We start from the raw sequence: 21,214 nt of genomic DNA, 5'->3' as shown, positions 1-21,214 counted from the left end.
AGCTATGGAGAGGCTGATTTAAGAGGGAATGTGTTAATTAAAAATAGCAGAGACTTTGGGATAGGAGAAAAGAGCTGTAATTGGTTTGTGTATAACATAAGCTACGACATCATTAAGCTGTTTCTTTAGTGAAAATACAGCTTTTCCTGTTGGAAAAAGGTTAAGCAGTTCTGTTCAGCTTGCTCTTTGCTTCAAGCATCAAGGAGGTAATGAGTGTAATTACTGGAGATTAAGATTTTGTTTGGATGTCAGCTAACACATTGCTTAATGTCTCCTAAATGCAGTTTGTCTCTTAGAGTGGAAAAAGAGCTACCCTCTAAAAGAGCAGTATTGTCTACTACTGCTGTACCAAAGTGCTCCTATTGTAAGAAAACGTGGCACTCCTGGAATGTCTCTGGAGCATGCTATAGAAGGATTTTGAGCTGAACCAACCCACAGGAAGGCAGAAGGAGGCTCAGGCACAGCATCAGTGCACAGCGCTGAAAGGTGTTCAGCAGGCAGCTGCCTCCAGGTCCTGCTGCATCCTTCTGGCTGAGGGCTACACCATAGCTTCAGAAACCTCCTGTTTCTGATGAGATACTCCCATCCTTCCCTTGCCCTAGCCTGTGGGGAACAGGGACCAGTGGAGATCTATTTATTTGCCAGTTCTCTGTCAGCAGAGGTCATGATCACAGAATGCCAGGTTGGAAGGGACCCCAAGGATCATCTGGTCCAACCTTCCCAGGTGATGGTGTAGTTGAAATGAGGTGGCCCAGCACCCTGTCCAGCTGAGCCTCAAACTGCCCAGCACAGGGGCATCCACTGCTTCCCCTGGGTCTTAACTGTTCTCATGGTGAAACGTTTTCTTCTGCAGAGCAATCAGAATCTCCCCAGCAGTACCTTCTGCCCATTGCCCCTTGTCTTTCCCACAGGACTCCTTGTACAAAGGGATTCTCCATCCTCCTGGTAGCCACCCTGTGTGCACTGGTTCATGGTACTAAGGTCTGCCCTGAGCCTTCCCTCACCTCATCTGTCCTCTAGTCATTTTTGTGGCCCTTCTCTGGACAGCTGCCTTCACAGGCCAGACCTGTTAGAGGAAACCAGTTTCATTGGTGCTGGTCAAGCAGCCCTGGGGCTGATTCCCTTTGGGAATGGGGAGGTTGGCATCTGCAGCAGCTGTGGTGTGTCTAGCCCAGTGCTACTCCAGGACAAATATGTCAGCAGGCAGGCTAGGGGTGGGGGCTGCTGACTTTCCTTTATTTCTCAGAAGTTAGGGTTGCCTCCTGCAGCTGGGTCAGGGCAATGCCAAGCACAAATCCAGGCTAGGCAGTGAGTGGCTGGAGAGCAGCCCTGTGGAGAGGCACTTGGGGATGCTGGTGGACAGGAATCTCAACAGGAGCCAGCAGTGTGCACTTGAAGCCCAGAAAGCCAAGCAGAGCCTGGGCTGCAGCAGCAGAAATGTGGCCAGCAGGGTCAGGGAGGTGATTCTGCCCCTCTGCTGTGCTCTGCTGAGATCCCAGCTGGAGTACTGCATCCAGCTCTGGAGCCCCTGGGCCAAGAGGGCTGTGGAGATGTTGGAGAGTGTCCAGAGCAGGACCACTCACTCTGCTGTGAGGACAGACTGAAAGAGTTGGGGCTGTGCAGGCTGGAGCAGAGGAGGCTCCCAGGTCACCTTCTTGTGGCCTGCCAGGATCTGAAGGAGGCTACAAAAAGGCTGAGCAGGGACTTTTGAGGCTGTGAGGGAGTGTCAGGACTGGGGGGAATGGAGCAAAGCTGGAGGTGGGTAGGTTCAAGCTGGCTGTGAGGAGGAAATTGTTGAGCATGAGAGTGGTGAGAGGCTGGAATGGGTTGCCCAGGGAGGAGGTTGAGGCCCTGTGGCTGGAGGTGTTTGAGGCCAGGCTGGCTGAGGCTGTGGGCAGGCTGCTCTAGGGTAGGGTGTCCCTGGGCATGGCAGAGGGGTTGGAACTGGCAGATCCTTGTGGTCCCTTCCAACCCTGACTGATTCTGTGATTCTGTGTTCCATCCCAAGCTGTGTAGCCTTTCAGTGTTTCCATTGTGGCTTGGAATGTATTCCTACAAACATCTGTGTCAGTCTGTGTAAATGAGTGTCTTGTCTGAGATTGGCAGGAGCCAGGACTTGTAGCACAGGAGATGCTGGTGCCTCTAGCTGGGTCCCCTCTGCCTGGGCTTTTGTGGATTTTTGTGTGGGTGGTGTGGCAGAAGTGACTGATTGCTTCCAGGACCCAGTGTTCCCCTCGTGCAGGCTCCTGATTTCTGCAAGCTGCTGCACGCAGCGAGGCTGCACACAGGCCATTGGCTTCCCCTGTGGCCTGCAGACACTGCCAGTCCAGGAGAAGGGGCTGTAGGAAGGAGAGCTGTTGCTGCTCTCGTGTTGGCCACATCCACGTCTGCGTTTCTATTACAGAGCAGAACTTGCTCCACAAGTGGAGAGCTGTTGGAAGACTCCGCGTTAGGGTTTTGCTAGAGGATGTTGTTTCATGCCATGCATTTGTTCACACATACACAGTGAGTCATGAAATCACAGCTACCCAGCAAGCACCACACCAGCTCCAAATTATCTTAAGCATTTCATGTTTTATTTCCCTTCCCCTGGCTGTCTTTACTACTAATTTCCAACTGTGATTATGGTGCAGCTGTTAATTAACTCGTTGTAGGTTAAATGAGTAATCTGCAAGGCCTTGGTTTTGATCCCAGCACTCTGTAACTATGACATTAATTATAGCATGTTTGTTTGTGTTTTCTTTAATGTAATCTAGAAAATATTTTCCTTGTCTTAGATTTGTGGTTTTGGGTTTGTGTTTCCAAGAGCAAATTCTGCAGTGAGGCTTAAAGGACCCAGAAAACTCTTTTTTAATATGATATATATTTTTTAACTAATGTAGCTATTAATGGCAGATTAAGCAAGCTACCCCTGCAATATGTAAAGCCAACCACTGAATCCCCCAACCCCACCTCACCCTGCAGAGCACAGTGCTCTTTTTTTAATAGGGCAGCTTGCTCAAGTTGTGCAGCTCCTCAGTGGTCTCTTGAAAAGGCTCCAGGTGCTGAGTCATGTGCAGGCTCTGGCCGGGCTGTGCTGGGAGCCAAGAAGGATTGTTGAGAGAGGAATATTGAAATGGCCTGTTTATGACAGCCATTAATACTTGCTGCTGCGGAGGGGACAGCAGCAGCCCTTCAGGAGAGGTGGCTTTGCAGCAGAGTCTAGCAGGGAAGCTGCCCTCAGCTGGGCTCTGCTTTTAGCCTGTTTGGATGTAACTGGTCCCTGCTGCTCTGTGAAGAGTGGTGAGAAATGCTGAGCTCGTACATTCTGGTAGGGAAGGGAGGGTTTTAAATGTTGTTAGATAAATCATTTTTCCTTTAGTAGCATCACCTCTGAAGGATTAATATTTGCCTTCCCTCCCACTGCAGGTAGCATAAAGTTCAGCTGATCTGAAGAGTCAGGAGGATACAGGTGGAAAATACCTTTGGCAGAGGACATTGTTTGTCCTCATTTCATGCTTCATTAGGGCGACCCTTCCTCATTGTTACGGGGTCAAGAGCCTCCCGCGGTGCTGGGGGAGAGGAGGCATCTCCCTGGCCAAGGGCTCTCATCCTTGGACCACCTGCACTTGGGGTGGAGAGTGCTCTCCTGGCACTGGCCTTAGCCAGTGAAGGAGGAGACGGCAGCAATTATGGCACACACAATTAACGAGCTTCTAATCTCCAGCCTTGCGTGTAATTGCTGCTGTCAAATACAATTAGTGTCTGCCCAAGTTCCCTTCCCGGGGGGATGGCCAGGCCCTGGCTCAGAGGCAGAGGAGGAGGACAAGTGTGTGAAACTTTAGGAGAGTTTACATTTTCTTGTTGCCTCCCTACTAATCTTCACTCTCTAATTGTGTCCTGCAATGTTAATCCAGAGCATTAAGGGAGCAGAGTGGCCAGCAAAGCAAGCCTTCAGGTTTACTGCTGGGTTAACTCTGCAGTGTCTTCTGTCAGGTTTGTCACCCAGCACTATACCTGCTTAATTATAGCTCACTCAGCACACTTCAGGGGCTTGCTTGTACCTTTGCATGAGCCTGATGGGGTTACAGGGCATGGTCTGTCCTGTCACGGCAGCCAGTACTGAAGCTGCTGAACACGTTGCCAGTGTGGTGTGAGGAGATGGGAGTTAGCTCAGGTTTCTCCTGCCAAGCAGACCTCTGTGAACATCCAGCGCTTGCAGCTCCCCCAGATTTGATAGCCTGGGACTCTCAGTTGCACCCCAAATACTGGCATAGAATCAAGCAGGTTGGAAGAAACCTCCAAGCTCGCCCTGGCCAAGCAACCAGACCATGGCACTAAGTGCCCCAGCCAGGCTTGGCTTCAACACCTCCAGGGACAGCCACTCCTCCACCTCCCTGGGCAGCCCATTCCAATGTCAATCACTCTCTCTGCCAACAACTTCCTCCTAACCTCCAGCTAAGACCTCCCCTGCCACAGCTTGAGACTCTGTCCCCTTCTTCTGTTGCTGGGTGCCTGGCAGAAGAGCCCAACCCTACTCTGCTACAGCCTCCCTGCAGGCAGCTGTGGAGAGCAATGAGGTCTGCCCTGAGCCTCCTCTGCTGCAGGCTGCACACCCCCAGCTCCCTCAGCCTCTCCTCACAGGGCTGTGCTCCAGGCCCCTCACCAGCCTTGCTGCCCTTCTCTGGACACCTTCCAGCACCTCAACATCTCTCTGCAATGGAGGAGCCCAGAACTGGACACAGCACTCAAGGGGTGTCCTGAGCAGTGCTGAGCACAGGGGCAGAAGAACCTCCCTTGTCCTGCTGGCCACACTGCTCCTGGGCCAGCCCAGGATGCCATTGGCTCTGCTGCCCACCTGGGCACTGCTGCCTCCTCTTCAGATCCTCTCTACCAGCACCCCCAGGTCCCTCTCAGCCCCTCTGTCCCCAGCCTGTAGTGCTGCTTGGGGTTGTTGTGGCCAAAGTGCAGAACCCTGCCCTTGGCCTTGTTCAGTCTCATCCCATTGGCCTCTGCCCACCCATCCAGCCTGGCCAGGTCCCTCTGCAGGGCTCTCCTGCCCTCCCGACAGCTGCACAGCTGTTCCTAGCTTGGTGTCATCTGCAAACTGAGTGATGCTGGACTCAATCTCCTGGTTCAGATCATCAGTAAAGATGTTGAACAGCACTGGGCCCAGCACTGATCTTTGGGGCACACCACTGGTGCCAGCTGGATGTGGCACCATTCACCACCACTCTTTGTGCCCAGCCCTCCAGCCAGTTCTTGACCCATTCCAGAGTGACTCTGTCCAAGCCACGAGCTGCCAGCTGTGCCAGGAGCTGCTTGTGCAGATGGTGTCAGAGGCTTTGCAGGCACCCTGTGAGACCAGGAGAGGTGGTGACTGTTGCTCTGGCGGCTGTTGCAGTGGCCACGTTCCTGTCCAGCAGGACAGGTCACTCTTCCACTGCTCTGTGTGTGCCTTTCTCCAAACTGTTATGAGCGAGGTGATGCCTGTCTCTGTCCCCAGCACTGGGAAGCCAGGAAGGGTGACACCTGCGGCTGGAGGACAGGGTGAGCTGTGGGAAGGTGAACTGTGCAGAGCAGATGCAGACTGGGATCTGCACTGTCTGTGTTTGCTGCTGCAGAAAGACTTGACAAGTTTTGGTGGGAGAATTCCTTGTTTCCACACCACCAAGCCAGATACAGCTGCTACTCTCCGACTCAAGGTGCATCAGGCTCAGAGGATGTGGCAGGTAATGCAGTGGGCAGGCTCAGAAGATAACCTGAGATACCTTCTCCGTGCCCTGTGGTGCCTGGGCTGTGAGATGCTGATACATAGCTCTCAGTTGTTTCACTTCTTTATGTTTCCAGGATTCGTGCTGCTGAAGAACTTAAGCTTTGGCTGCTTTAAGTGTAACTTTGAAGAGAAGTGTTTTGATGAGATGAACCTTTCTGCTAATGGCTTTCTCTTTTTTTAAATATATATTCATCTGGAGCTATTTAAAGGGTTTGGGTGTGGCAAAAAGCCAGAGCGAGGTGTGAGGGAACTAGGAGGGTGATAGATCTACTGAGCAAGACAGCCATATGCCTTGCCAAACAGCTGTTCCTGCTGGGTGTGCTGGGTGTCTAGACAGGCAGAAACTGTCCAGAGTGGTCATTCCACTCTGGGTATAACTGGGATGCCCTACATGTAATCTGTGCCTAGGATCCAGCTCTTTTGTTGATTCCAAGTTGTGGCTGGGGGTGCTAAAAGCTTTACTGAAGCTTGTGCTTCTCCTGCTGTTTTGTAGTATCTCTGTAGGACTTACCCATACCTTCTACTGGCTTCATGAGTCCAGTGTCCAGCATGTGTAATAGCTGTGTACTGTTCAGTCCCAGTTAATCACCAGTGGGGATGAGTGAACTCATTTGCATCTCTGTGACAACTTCTGGCCCATGAGTTTGAAGTGAGTCATGAGAAGAGCCCTCAGAAGGGCTGCCTTGTTAGGTCTGCTGGAGTCTGCTTTGGGTCAGTTGGAACAAATCTCGGGCTCAGACTTGAAAAGTAATCAATCCCTGTCCTGTCTTCAGGAGTATAGCAAGAGGCTGGCCCACCAAAGCAGTCCCTCACAGGAAGCTACCAATCTTCCTCTTGGATGATAATTTTCATCCAAAAATGCAAGAAGATAAATGGATCATGGTGTGATCATGGAAGACTTAAGACCAAAACAGAAGGCAAACTCAAAACCCTGGCGAAGAAAATGATTGTCTCTAATTGTTTGCTGCTTCCATAATGCTTAGTACGATCAAACTCTCCTCTCTTTCTCCTTTATTTTTCAATCATGATTAGACTTTAATGTTGTTAAGGCTTATAAGTGAGTTTGAGCTACTGTCTCATTGAAGAGAAGATGGAGCTGAAATTGTCAGTGAGGCTTGGGACAGGGTTTTTTAATGTGTCTGTCATTGTATGTTAACCTCTGAACTGGGACACGACGTCTGTTTTATGGCTGACAACAATTTAAAGGTATACATCTTGACATCCTGCATAAAGGGAGAAGGGGGAGTGGAGAGAAAAAATGAATTAATGATGTTAGCAAATATTAGTCCCCATCCTTCCATTCAGTTCAGAAAGTGGTTGTCAGGCTCGCAGGCTGCCTGGAGCAGCATTGCCAGTGACAGCCAGTCGAGATGCAATTGTCCCTCCAATCGAGCCAGGCTTTTATTGACAAACGCAGTGCACCGAGGCAGGGATCAGGATGCTCTGCTGTCTGTTCCAGGGGCAGGGTGGCTTTTCTCCTGGCAATCCTGGTGACATCCGAGAGGATGGTGCTGCGCTTAATGGAGTTCCCTGTGCCCGTCCTGAGCACATCAGGAGTCAGGGGAGCTGAAAATATTTCTTAATGAGTCTGTATGCTGCATACTGAAACACACTGGCCTGTGTTTGTGCTAGCTTGGGTAAACCAGGCTGCAGAGCCCAGGTAGCTGTCGAGAGTAGCGGCAACTTTGGTACCACCCTCGGTCATACACAGGCAACAAGGAATCAAGGGGCAAGCTAGGGGAGAACAAGAGATTTTCCAGTGCCTCTTAATCATGCAATTGGTTCAGTTGGAAAAGACCTCTAAGGTCATCAAGTCCAATCACCATCCCAAACGACCACGGCTGTTAAACCATGTCCCCAGGTGCCATGTCCACACATTTCTTTAGCACCTCTAGGGACAGTGACTCAGCCACACTCTGTGCAGCCTGTCCCAATGCCTGACCACTCTTTCTGTACAGAAATTTTTCTTAACACCAAACCTGAACTTCCCTGGCACAAACTCAGGCCACTTTCTCTTGTCATATCACCTGATAGTAAGGAGAAGAGACTGATCCCGCTCTCACTCCAACCTTCTTTCAGGGAGTTGTAGAGGGATATGAGGTCTCCTCTCAGCCTCTTTTTCTCCGGACTAAACAGTCCCAGGTCCCTCAGCCACCCCTCATAAGACTTCTAGACCTGTCCCCAGTTTTGATATCTGGATAAGTTCTGACAGCTCAATGTCTGTCTTGTAGTGAGAGGCATCTGTTACGTGTTGTGACCTCTTCTCAGATCTCCTGTATGCCACGAGTGCTTTGGCACTCCAGTGCAGTCCTCCAGTGCTTCTTCCCACACTGTCACAAATTCCCCTTTATTCCCACAGTTTTTACCTAGGAGCTTGAGGGCCACTCTGCTCATGCTCATGGAGCGCAGCATAATTTTGCCTTCCCTACAGCATCCTGACTGTGGTCCCAACTGCGGATAATGCTGCTGTCAACTCTCTTGGATCCAGGTTGCAAATTATGGGAGGCTGGGATCATGTTATTTCTTAACTCTCATTAGTTACATGTGTATTTGCAGTGCTTTTGGCCAGCTCTGCCAGCAGTGAAAGAGATGGAGCTGGCTTAATTGAGCCACGTAGTTAATTATTAGTGTCTTTTTTAATGGAGGAGAGAGAGAATGTGCAGCACCAGGTTTTCATTGCGCTGTGCTTTACAAGCTAAATGCAACTTTAAACTCAATGGTTATCTCCGCATGTGTAGTGTTTCCTTTAGCTTTCCAGCCCTGAAAGCCCTTTTCTGCTGCAGGCATGTCAAGATCTGAGAAGGAACCTGCATGCTCCTCAGCTTGTGTGAGCAGCAACTAACAACACTGGTTCCTGTTAGTGCAGCAGCTGTGACATGGCTTGGAAGGTCCAACTGCTTTGTCCCACTTCTGTCATTACCCAGTTTGGTCCATCATACTCCGATGTTTGTGAGCCCCTGGCAGGCTGGGAAGGACAGAAGCAGGCAGATGAGCTCATGGCATAGGCAAGTTGTCAAGAGAGGCTGGAAAGAAACCAGTTTGTATCTGCCCTGATGCAGAGTTAACATTTTGGGGAAGAAATGTTCCTCATAGCTTCAACAGATTCCCCTTGGGAAGTCCAGTGGTGATGAGTGGTGGAGCTTTAAATCTTAGGGGGACAATGAAGCCTTTTCCTGTACATTCTTTGTAAACTTGTTCAACATACCAAGGCTGGAGCCAGGTGGGGTTGGGCTCTTCTCCCAGGCAAGCAGCAATAGAACAAGGGGGCACAGTCTCAAGTAGTGCCAGGGGAGGTCTAGGCTGGATGTTAGGAGGAAGTTGTTGGCCGAGAGGGTGATTGGCATTGGAATGGGCTGCCCAGGGAGGTGGTGGAGTTGCTAGATGGGGCACTTAGTGCCATGGTCTGGTTGATTGGCCAGGGCTGGGAGCTAGTTTGGGCTGGATGAGCTTGGAGGTCTCTTCCAACCTGCTTGATTCTATGACATAGGTTTGGCTCAACATGCATAAATTGAATATTGAGTTACCTGTGTCTGCATGGAAGAGACAAGAGAAAATCTCCTTGCACAAAGCAGCAATTTCAGTTGGGGCAATTAACGAGGCAGGAATTACACAATATGTGGTCATTTTATTTCCAAAAATCCCTGCCAACAACTTACATACAAATGACTTAATTTGGGGTTCTAATTTGTTCAGGAAAATCTTCACAAGGATGCTTATAGGCAATTCATTCATTTAGGAGAAACAGAGAATTGGAAGAGTTTAGCCACAAAACAGCTTTGCCCCACTCATAAATAAAAGGCAGCCTGGAGCCCTAAGGAATGTCTGTGCTACTCGTGGTGGTGGAGTAGCTCCTGAGAGACTGCTAGAGGTTGGGGCAGCTTTCCCTTTGCTTCTGGTTACATTCACCCTGGGAGTGCTAATCTCTCCTCACAAAAAGGCACAGAACTGTCCCCCTGACAGCAGCATGTTGCAATTAATGGGCTGAGTTTATAAGGAATTACTGCTACAAAATGCAAACCAGCTTTGACTCCTTACCCAAAGAACGAGATAGTAGATGCCTTAGAGGAACTGAGGTTTCTGGTGCCCTGCACCTGGTCAAATTGAGCCAGGCTTTCAGACAGGAGGCACTTAGCCCTTTCTGAAAGCCTGGCTTTGATGTTAAGTCACCCAATTGAAGATCCCAAGCTGCAGGCTGTTTCCTTTGAAAAGGTGGGCCCGAAGCTCTGGATCGATCAATCATTATTCTAATTGTTCTTTTCTATTATGGTGGGAACCATTCAGAATCCTCCAGTTCCTGGGAGTAAATCATTTGGAAATGCTGCCCATTATAAAATTTAATTTTAAATCTATATTAAATAGATTTACAAAGGCAAGCTTTGCAATCTAGTAACATAGCATTATGCTACCTCACAGAAGCTCAGCTTTTGGGTCCTGAGGGGCCACGGCTGGGAGTGCTGTGGGGGCAACTCTTTGGCTCATTGCAAGCTGGACAGTGAAGCTGCCAAGCTTGTGTTTTGGGTCACCCTTTCAGGCTTCCTTCAGAGAAACATTGGTCTGGTTTGTTGAGAGATCCATCTGCCATATGGATATGGTAGCATCTACCAAGAAGATGAGGCTTCTAGAGGGCCTCCCTAAAGGGAGGTTGTAGCCAGGTGGGAGTTGGTCTCTTCTCCCAGTCTACCACCAATAGAATAAGGGGACACAGTCTCAAGTTGTGCCAGGGGAAGTACAGTCTGGATGTTAGGAGAAAGTTCTTTACAGAGAGAGTGATTGGCATTGGAATGGGCTGCCCAGGGAGGTGGTGGAGTCGCCGTGCCTGGAGGTGTTCAAGAAAAGCCTGGCTGAGGCACTTAGTGCTGTGGTCTGGTTGAGTGGATAGGGCTGGGTGCTAGGTTGGACTGGATGAGCTTGGAGGTCTCTTCCAACCTGCTTGATTCTATGATCCCATCTCTGGGGCAGGGGAGGGGGTGGGACAGGCTAGAATGAGATGGAAGCCAGGATTCTAGACCAATCTTTCCTTTTCTTTCAGATGACAGAGAAGAAGGTAAAGGAAAACAAAACTGCATTTGGAGGACCAGTGGTCAGCTCGTTGTATCAAGAAGAAACAATCAGGTGATTATCTTTGCTGGGCCTGAGTTAAACCCAGGGTTTTTCTAATGTCATTTTGTTAAACCTTTCCTTTTTTTTTTAATATTGCACAAGTGTGGTGGCAACTACAACAGGATAATAAATGACAGGAAAGAACTTTTCAGGTCCATAATCATTTAAATCAATAACTGTCTGTATCTCTGCCAGGTAGTAACCTTTCCCTAGCACAAACTGTGGGGGAAGGGCAAAGCTTCCCATTTTTTTAGTTATATGGCTAAAAAAAGCTAATATTGGATATTTTTAACAGAAAGCTGTCCAGACACTACCTTTTTCAGTTATTTCTTTACCCATGCATTCATTAAAGATTGTTCAGTGAAGGTTTTAATGCTGAACAGTGTTCGCCTTCAGGGAGAGTTTGTACCTTATATCAAATTAATTTCTCCTAGCTTCTGCAGCTAGCATAGCAGAGACACATTTACTAAACTGGAGTGGCTGCTATTTAAGAACTGTCAAGGTGCAAGTAGTAAATGACATCAGCTACTGAATAAGGACAGATGGGTTTTCTTGTTTGGTTGGGCTTTACTGATCCAGACTGCTAATCATGGCTATAATATTAACTCCAATACCTAAATGATTGCCGGGAGGAGCTTGCAGAGTGCAGCATCCTATTTTAAGTGAAGATCAACAGGCAGGGAAGACCACATTTTGGAGCAGTGTTTACCATCATGTTGCAGTCACCGGTTTAGGCCTGATCTCATTTGTTTTATTGTGTCTTCGAAGTCCCAGGAAATTGAAAGCAAACCCACTGTTTTCTGTACCCACAGCCTCCCCAGCTTGCTGAGACCTTTCTCAAAGCATTGCAGCTCTTTAGCACAGCATTTCTTTGACTCGTTGTCTGAAACTAATGACAAATAGGTCTTGAACAGGTAGCTCCAAAACCCTTTGCAAGGAGCTCAGGTAGAAAATTGATGTGGCTGTTCCATGTAAGCTAACAAAGTGGCAGTTTTGCACTTGGCAGTAGTCAGGGCACTTCCCCACTGTGTTGCCACACACTTCAGACTGAGATGGAACACTTGGCCGGGAACAGCCTTCTCCACCTCGCATGGAGAGCCAACACATCTTTAACTTAACTGTGGACCTTGAGTAGAGGCGTTCAGGTGTGACCTTGGTTTGAAGAATAGCACTTCTGCTAGCCACAAGCTCCTTTTCCTTCCCTGCTCTGTCAGTGCAGGTCTCAGCCAACATCCTTGATCCCATAGTTTGACCTTATGGTTTAAATCCTGTTCAGTCTCTTGTTTTAGGAGTGGAACATTTCAGTGCTCCTCCTGTTGGGTGCTAAGCCTGAGCTATCCTTAGTCCTGCAGTGCTCTCAGAGTCTTAGCTATCCCTAGTACTGTCCATGTCCCTTCTTGGGTGTGAAATATGATAAAATATGCTGGGAAAGAGTTTGCTCTGGTTGGCTTGACTACTTGACCAGCCTAAAGCTTGTTGTGGGTTTTTGTGTATTTCCATGAGGATGTGATTTGTGCAGTACTTGAGCATAAGTACAGCTCTGACTACACTTTGTTTTCCCCAAGTATACCATGAGGAGTGTGTGTTGTGTGTACAGCTATGCTATATGGAAGTCCCTGCAAAACGAAGCTGAAGGCAGATGTAGTCTGACAGAGCTGAAATTGGGTGATTCTGCTGAAATTAAGTGAAGTCCCCTAGATTCTGGTAGGTTGGTGTGGTGGAACCTCCTGTGGTCTATTAGCACAGCTTGGCTCTCAGGCCTCTGTGTTTTCAGCTGTGAGGTAGAAAGTGAACAAGTGTCTCCATCTCATCTACATGCAAGTTGTACAGCTTGAACCTTCTCCATGCACTTGCCCATATATTACAGCTTTTGTCTTCTCTTACTGGAACAGGGAATAAATATGAACAGGTATAGACACATCTCTCATGGTGGTCAGTAGCAGGGCAAAAGTATGGCCCTAAACAGCGAAATGGCACTCGTACCACATCTGCAAGCTGGTGAGCCAAAGAAGTATGGCTCTGGATGTTCATTTTGGGCCCACATTTATCCAGAGCATGGAGTGAATTGGTTTGATAGTAAAGTCACCTGCCTGAGAAGAGTGACTTTTCTGAGGCTGTGTGTGGTTACCTATGAGAACTTGAGGTTAACACTGCATAGTACTTCAGTGTATTTGTAAGTAGGACACAGTCTGTAAGAAAATAAGGTGTTTTCTGTAGAGAAAGGAAATGCAAATATTTAAGGGGAAAGAAAATGTACATGGCTTTGGTGCGCATAGGTCTTTGCTAGCTCAAGAAGATCTGAGAGAAGAAACATGATGGGCCTGCTGAAGCTTCACAGCAAGTTCACAAGCATTAGAATATAAATCAAACCACTTTAGTCCCTGTTTCCCAGGGCAGTTGGTAGGACAAATATTTTTCTAGTTACAGGCCATATTAAGGGAGTCCAGAACCAGCAAAACCCTTATTTTGTGTGCTAAAAACAAACTTGAGTCCTCATTGGCCCTGGGTTCTGACAGACTGCTGAGAGCAATTTCTCAGGAGGCATTACTCTGCCAAACACAGCTTACTGTGTGCCCTTTAGGATTCTGCTGATGCAAAGGCAGGAGAAGTCTAATTTATCTGGAGCCTGGCATCGTCACGGCCTCACCTTGCGCTGGGAGACAGACAAGAATGCAAGTGCAGGGTTTTGAAGGTTCACCTAAGCTGGTTCACTTATTTTATTCTTGCCAGAAGTTTATCAAATGATTAACCTCCTTCAAGCTGCTCCTATGCCATAGGAAGATGAGAGATCCTGTTTTAAGCAATGGAAACCACTGCTTTACCATCAGCAGTAAATTACCAAGTGAATTATGCTTACATAGTTCATAGATTCATGGAATGTTTTGGGTTGGAAGAGATCTTAAATATCATCTAGTTCCAACCCCTCTCCAATGGGCAGGGACACCTTCCACTAGACCAAGTTGCTCAAGGCTCCGTCCAGCCTGGCTTTGAGCACCTCCAGGGAGGAAGCATCCACAACCTCCTGGGCAACCTGTTCCAGTGTCTCACCAGCCTCACTGTAAAGAATTTGTTCCTAATATCCAGTCTAAAGCTACCCTCCTCAAGCTTCAAGCCATTCCCTCTTGTCTTGTCACTACAAGTCCTTGTAAAAAGTCCCTACATTCCTTTGGTGGAGTGCAAGTTTTGGGGTGCAAATTGGGCCAAGTGGAGTTAACATACCCTACCCTAAAGTCAAGTGGAGTGCAGTCAGGAGGAACTGGAATGGTGCCAGGGCTGATTTTGCCTTATCACCAATTATCTCAAATGTTTCTGCTTAGAGAAGAAGATAGAAAAATGGTCAGCCTGGCTCGTAGACATACACTGCACTGATTCCAAATAAATCCAAGAGCATCCATAGAAACAGGTTATACCAATCTAATTAAATCAATTTAGGAAGAGATTCAGTTAAATCAGTGCAATTTGTGTGTTCATAGATCAGTCCTCAAATCAGGAGAAGGTCTCTTGAGCTAATGAGGCGTAGCAGATATTTACTTTAGGGTGCTGGGCACTGGTCATCAATTAGGAGTCATTAATAAACCCTGGCAATAAAGAGCTCAAGGCTCCCCCGTGACTAATGGGGGGCAGTTGCAGAATGTATTAGCACAGTGCTCTGCCTTGGTGTTTCTCTGCAAATCACTTATCTAACTTTGAGCATTACATAAAAATAATGCTTGCTGGTGACTGATGATGGGACTTGGAGGTTCCCCAGGAAGGAAGGATGTGGAAGGAATCCTCTGTGATTTCAGGCTGGATGTAGTAGTGGTTTGGGTGAGATTTTTTTCCCACTTGCTACATAAAGCTTTGTGTCTCTCTTTCTGGTCTTATTACCAGAACAAAAGCAGTAGCAGTTGAGCTCTTTCATGATCAAAGAGCCATAATTACAGTTTCACAAACCTGGGAAATGAGCAGTGAGATGAGGTTGACTGATGTGTCACCGGTATAAATCTCATCTGAGGCACAAGCTGAGGGAGGTGCCAGAAATACTGAAGCATGGGAAATGCAACTTTAAAGTTATTCTTCAATATGATTTTTTTTTTCCAAAGGGGGGAGGGGGGGAGGAGGAGGCAGTTTGTGTTTCCAGCAAACCAGAGCATTGATATGGCAGATGGAGAATGTGAAATTATGTTGGCCCATGTCCATACCCCGTTCCACTTCCACTGGAGGAGCTCTCCTGCGCTCTGCCGTGTGCTGCTGCCACCTGACCTCGTCGTGCCGGGATGGGAATGGCATCTACCACTCCTCACGGAGGTCTCCCTGAGAGCTGAGCTTCACTCTTCTGCCATCCCGAGGGATGCTGAAGCAGCCCTTTTCTGCTAGAAACTTCCAACTTTTCCCATAAGACATGGGAGCAATCCTGGTTGCGAGCGGGGCTCCATTTAGGATCAGGGTGCAGAGCTGGCACCCTCCTGCCTGGGAGGCAGCCTGCTGCCCTGTAATCTATCAGAACTGTATTAATCCCGCTAACACAGCCACCATCTGGCCCTGCTGCCGGGCCGGCTCGCAGGAGCCCCCGTGATGGATGGCCTGGGGAATTGATTAGTTGTTGTGCGAGACAAATGAACTGTTTTGGCAGAAAATACCAGAGGTCGCTGCGTGTGGTCAGGCACAAAGGCTGCTGAATTTTAAAGAGCTGCTTCCAGCATCCGTTGCAGGGATGCCGCTTCGGAGCGCGGATGACTTTTGAGGCGAGCCCGGCAGCGCTGCGGAGCACGGTCGGGGTTTCGGTCTCTCCCTTCACCCCCGCTTTCGGGAATGCCGGCGCTGGAAGCGGGCGCAAAGCCAGGGAGCTGTGGGAGCAGGCACCTTTGCCGCGGTGGGGATCGCGGGCTGGCGCTGGCCTGTGCCTGCCTTCGGCTGGCTGCGGCGCAGATGTCTGTCGCTCGCACAAGTGCTGGGCCCTGCAGTCCCTGCGGAGAAGCTCTCCTGGCCGGGAAGAGCCCACGCAGCCTGCCCAGCCGCCGCACGTCTCAAACAAAGCACCTGCGGGGCCAGGCAGCTGGGCTGTGGGGTTTTTTCAGGGCAGAGTTATTTAGCAGCGGATGCTCTTCTGGTGGTGCTTAGCGGACGAGTCCCTGACTTCAAGATGATTGCCAAGTTTATTGCTTCTGCCCTCTTTTGTTGGTCCCGGAGCGGTGGCTCTTGGGGCTTTGCTTTGTTGTGCAAAGGGGCAGCCTGGCTCAGGCTTGCCTTCCCTTTGGGAGAGTGTATCCTTCAGCGGTGGCTTCTGCTTGGGTTTTCGCAGCCACCTTCTCTCCGGTGCCACCGCTAATCCACCGGAGTGCGTGAGGGAATTGGCTGACACATGTCTCGCAATGTCCCGGCTGCTCCCGCAGGACGGCAGTGAGTGTGCCGGCAACACTTCCCCCGGGATGGCCTGCCAGATCGAAATAAACTTGAGTTATGGATTTATTCAGCTTGTAAAACCTCAGCTGGCATAAATAATTGAGAAAGCAAAGGTTTGTCTGCAGCGCTTACCTCAGGGACCCGCTCCTGCCTCCCTCCCTCCCACCACCCTTTCTTATGAAAATGATCCCAGTTGCACTGATAGATAATAACAACACCAAGCAATTAAAAGCTATGGGTGGCTGGAGAGAGGAGAAAAGGTTCAGTTAATGAGCTTTTCCTCTTCCTTGTGCCCAGGAGAGCCTCAGAAGTGAGGAGGCGATTAAAGCGAAGAGATAATTATAGATTATGTGAAAATGGGTCCCTTGGGAGCCGAGGGCCTTGACATAAACAGCAAGTGTTGCAAGTGCCTCTCGGCTCCCCGCACGCTGCCGGCTCCGCTCCGCCGCCTGCCCTCCCGCTCGCTCGGCAGCGCCGTGCCAAGCAGGCAGGCGAAGCCACCTGTTAGCGGCACCCGGGGCCGCGCCGCGGCGAGCCCGCTGGGACCGGCCTTTGGACCAGCCCTGGGAAAGGGGAGAGGACCTCCAAAGTGGCACCCGAACGCAGCCCTCTGCCCAGAGCTTTGTGCCGGAGGTAACCTGCCAGGGGGGAGGAGGGGAATGGGGCAAACCTGAAGGACTGTCTCTGTGCAGGGGTAGAATATCTGAGTTTCAAGTCTCTTCCGTGCCCTTTTTCATGGCAGGCTTGGTGGCTGTATAGAAAGCAAAGGAGCTTTGCAGCGTTTCAGGTAATCAGGATTTCCTTACTTCTTAACTGGCAGCAGAGCTTTTTTGTGAGCTGTAGAAAAACTTGGTTCAACACATGCTTGGGGCAGCTTACGAAGAAAGCTTCTGAAAACTTAGAAGCCAGGAGAGAGAAAGAGAGAGATAATTTGCTCTGAAGTTCTTCCATATTATTTTATTCAAGGCTGGAAAAAGCTACTCGTGTTATCTGCAAGCAACAGATATGCTTCAGCTCAGCTTTGAATCAGTTAGCATCTCTTACCGGGAATGTGGAAGAGCAGAAGCAAACAGCCTTAGGCGTTGAAGATGTATTAGCCAGGGGGAGAGGAGAAGCCATTCTGACCATCCTCAAGAGCAGGTGTGAACACACTCGCTGTCCTTACTGACAGTCAGGTGGTTGCTGACTTTAAGACTCCTTTTTAGCTCCACAAGAAGAGCCAGTGCTTATATTTCACACAATCTGACATGGAAGCAAAACTGCTTCTGAGCCTTCCTTTTAGCTCCAGGTTTTAAAACATTTTGCACGGCTCCATGAGGTTGAGTTTCATCATCTTTGCCATGCTGTGTTGTTTTTTTTTCCCCTGAAAATACTGATGGAAGTGTTCTGGGGTTCCCACTCCCAACATTATCTGAGCAATATGTCTGCAGGGTCACTTCTGTGTTTCTGATGTGCTTCTCTCTGCTTTTAGTCTGTTCCTACCAGTTTCTGAGCCGTGCTGCTGACTCTCCCAGGTTTTATGTGGAGAAAAAATTCCTGCTAGGAATCAGTCTGATAACAACACTGCATCCTTTTTGTTTTCTTATAGCTGCTACAGTGAAGGGATTATCCAATACATACACATGCACACATGTGAAATGAAAGTGGGGGGGAACCTTGTCTTGGGAGGTTTTCAAGCTGTGTTTCTTTGATGTTCTGTGTAGTCTTGAATGCAAAGTCAGCAAATGACAGTAACTTTTCTTCATTCCATTCATACCATTCAGGTAGAGCTTTTTCCTGATTATTGGTACTTCCATAAATCTGGGTTTAACTCCTCTGAGCTCTTTCTCAGTTTGCTTTCCTTGTTTTGGCACCCAACTCAATCAGATTGTTTTAAATGTGTGGGGTGCAGCTTCCTATGACTTGTTTGCAGGTGAAATGTCTTTGTTGTGACTATGGACTTCCCTCAGAAGTGCTGAGGAAATGGCTCATTTCCCTCTGTTACTGTGTATAGAAAAGTTGGAGATAATACATGCTGGGTTTTTTCTGTAAGGGGTCATCAGGAGCAGAGGAGTGGTTTAAAGCTTGAGAAATAAATGCAGAGTAGAGAGATGAAATTTCCCAAAACCTTATCTTCAGGTGAGGAAATTGCTATTCTGGATTAATTCCATTGTGGAGACTTCTGAAAGGAAAGTGGTTTTTTGGAAGGGGCATATAAAGAGCATTTGCAGAGGTTGTTATTCCAGAAAAGCTAAATCATATCCAAATAGCTGTGTCAGGTCATTTCCCCCTTACGGATGGTAATATACTTGGAAAAAGCCTGTAGAAGTCTTGTCTGGAGGCTGTGGTAGGAGGATCACCTGGGCTTGGTATGTCAGTGGGGTGCAGTCAGCTGCTCTATCACTGCTACCTACCTACCACAGAGTGCCTGGAGAGCAGCCAGGCAGAAAGGGACCTGGGAGTACCGGTAGATAGTAGCTGAACATGAGGCAGCAGTGTGCCCAGGTGGCCAAGAAAGCCAATGGCATCCTGGCCTGGCTCAGGAACAGTGTGGCCAGTAGGATAAGGGAGATTCTTCTTCCCTTGTACTCAACACTGATCAAGCCACACCTTGAGTGCTGTGTCCAGTTCTAGGCTACTCCATTCAAGAGAGATGTTGAGGTGCTGGAAGGTGTTTGGAGAAGGGCAGCAAGGCTGTTGAGGGGCCTGGAGCACAGCCCTGTGAGGAGAGGCTGAGGGAGCTGGGGGTGTGCAGCCTGCAGCAGAGGAGGCTCAGGGCAGAGCTCATTGCTGTCTGCAGCTCCCTGAAGGGAGGCTGTAGCCAGGTGGGGTTGGGCTATGCTGCCAGGCAAGCAGCATCAGAAGAAGGGGACAGAGTCTCAAGCTGTGCCAGGGGAGGTCTAAGCTGGGTGTTGGGAGGAAGTTGTTGGCAGAGAGAGTGATTGGCATTGGAATGGGCTGCCCAGGGAGGTGGTGGAGTCCCTGTCCTGTCCCTGGAGGTGTTGAAGCCAAGCCTGGCTGGGGCACTTAGTGCCATGGTCTGGTTGATTGGCCAGGGCTGGGTGCTAGGTTGGGCTGGATGAGCTTGGAAGTCACTTCCAACCTGCTTGATTCTATGATTCTGTGATACTGGTACCCCTGGTGCTGCTGGGAGGTGGTGGAGATGGTGGTGCCTGGGCTGACTGGGTGGCATCACTGCCAAGCATAGAGTACACTGTCTGCTCATAGCTGGGAGATGAAAAATCATCCAAGAGCTATCTGAGGATGGTTGTGGACTTCCCTAGCAAGGAGAGACAGAACTCTGCTTCAGTGTTGTGGAAGAAAGAGTGATCTGTAATAAATGATGTGTGTGTGTGTAGCTCTGCAGTGGGGGAAAAGCTGCTGGAAGCAGGTTACTGTGCAGCGTTGTCAGAAAAGCAGCTTCACCCAAAAGGCTGCTCTGCGCTCAGCGGCCAAGGGTGTGTTTGACTAACAAAGTGGGACTGGAGGGACTTCACAGCGTATCAAATCAGCCCTTGTTAGTAGAAGCAGGCATGTCTCATGACCTCCATCATGAATCTGTCAAGCTCCATCTCAAGCAGTGCAAGCTTTTGCCTTCTCTAATCCCACCATGAGATGCTTTTTCCCCGGAATTCAGAGTAATTGCAGCTAAAGCAGGCAGCGATCTGTTTCCCGGGAGCGTGTGTGCAGTGAGCAGGCAAGGTCTCCAGCAAGTACGTTCTTGAGAGACTGATTAAGAAACTGGAAGGTTTCTGTGATGTCCATAGGCCTAAATGTGGAGTGTGAGATCTTGTGCAGCACCCAGCTCCTTGCTGGAAAGGTGCAGCTCAGTTGTTTGGAAGGCCTGCATGCATACAGAGAAAAAGGGTGATGTGCAGGTGAAAGGTGCTACTAAAGGAGCAAGGTGAGAGAGAGGGCAGGGGGAGTGACTGCTTTGAAGTAAGCAGCACACTGCTGCTGGAGCTGAGTGTCAGCACTTCTTCCTGCCTTTTACTGGCACTGAGGAAGGAAACAGATGCTCGAAGTCTGAATAATTAGAGTGTAACTTGGTAAGTTAAATACATAACAGTAAAAGATGAAGTCAGAGCTGTGTGGTGGAGCTCAGCCTGCTCTGAGAGGAGAAAGGGAAGTGGTCTTGCTGGTGTTGGTGGTGTCATTTTGGGGATTACAGGGCAAAGAACATCACTTTTTCTCTATAACCCATTGCTTAGAAATACAAATAGCATTTGGATTTTATTTTTCCTTCCACTGATATTCTTCAGGCTGTGAAGTTCAAGAGCGGTGCAGATGCACAGGAAGAGCCTTTTAGCACAGGGGGGGCAGTTCTCAAATTACCCCATGGCATTACCAAGGGTGCTCAAAAGGCTCACAGCAGAGCAGCCTTCTTACTGGATCTGGCTTGCTCCAACAACCTCCTATTTTAATGAGGAGTTTCCTTTGGGGCTTTCAGGTCTGAGTTCTGCTGAACATCCAGTCTGTCTTCAGTTGAGGTGATTGAAAACTGGGGATGTCATGAGAGGCAACTCCTTGGTGCTTGGCTCCTGTGGAGCTGCCAGGTCTCCTGGCAATGCAGGTGGGATCACTTGAACCATAGTTCTCATGTGGAAACTAGAGAAGAGAAGGTTAGCATGTGGTTTTCTGCTTTACTTTTAGACAACCAAGGACCTCTTTCCTTTACTCCTTACTGGCAACACACTTGTGTATCTACACCTAAAGGTGCTGTTGTAAAGGTGCCTGGTGCTGGTATGGCACAGCCCCTTTCCAATGAAAAATCTGCTGCCTTGGAGTAAGTACCTTTCAGCATGGACTGGAGGGCAGTTGTACTTTCTCAGCAGTACTGGTGCCAGTAACTTCCCATCATTAAATGTGTGAGTGTAGATTTATACAGCGAGATAAAAATGTCTTGGTCCTGCCCTGTCCTTTCCCTAAAGATTTCTAACACTTGCTGGTTTAGCTGCTGCAAAGCACCATGGCACCAGTCACTCACACAAAGCTCTT

General features: G+C 49.0%; 1 protein-coding gene across 10 annotated transcripts in view; it reads left to right on the top strand.

The window, feature by feature from the left end:
* The window catches only part of ACBD6 (acyl-CoA binding domain containing 6), a 97,633-nt gene that overhangs the window by 21,696 nt on the left and 54,723 nt on the right, over positions 1 to 21,214 (top strand). For all 10 annotated transcript variants that reach the window (XM_064148180.1, XM_064148175.1, XM_064148176.1 and 7 more), the window contains exon 4: positions 10,785 to 10,867. In XM_064148180.1, coding sequence (XP_064004250.1) covers positions 10,785 to 10,867 — 83 coding nt within the window. The remainder of the gene's footprint in view (positions 1 to 10,784; positions 10,868 to 21,214) is intronic.

The sequence above is a fragment of the Pogoniulus pusillus genome, chromosome 8 (genome assembly GCF_015220805.1).
Source record: "Pogoniulus pusillus isolate bPogPus1 chromosome 8, bPogPus1.pri, whole genome shotgun sequence".
Lineage (NCBI taxonomy): Eukaryota > Metazoa > Chordata > Aves > Piciformes > Lybiidae > Pogoniulus > Pogoniulus pusillus.
The sequence above is the reverse complement of the archived record's forward strand: the minus strand, read 5'-3'. Positions and strand labels throughout refer to the sequence as shown.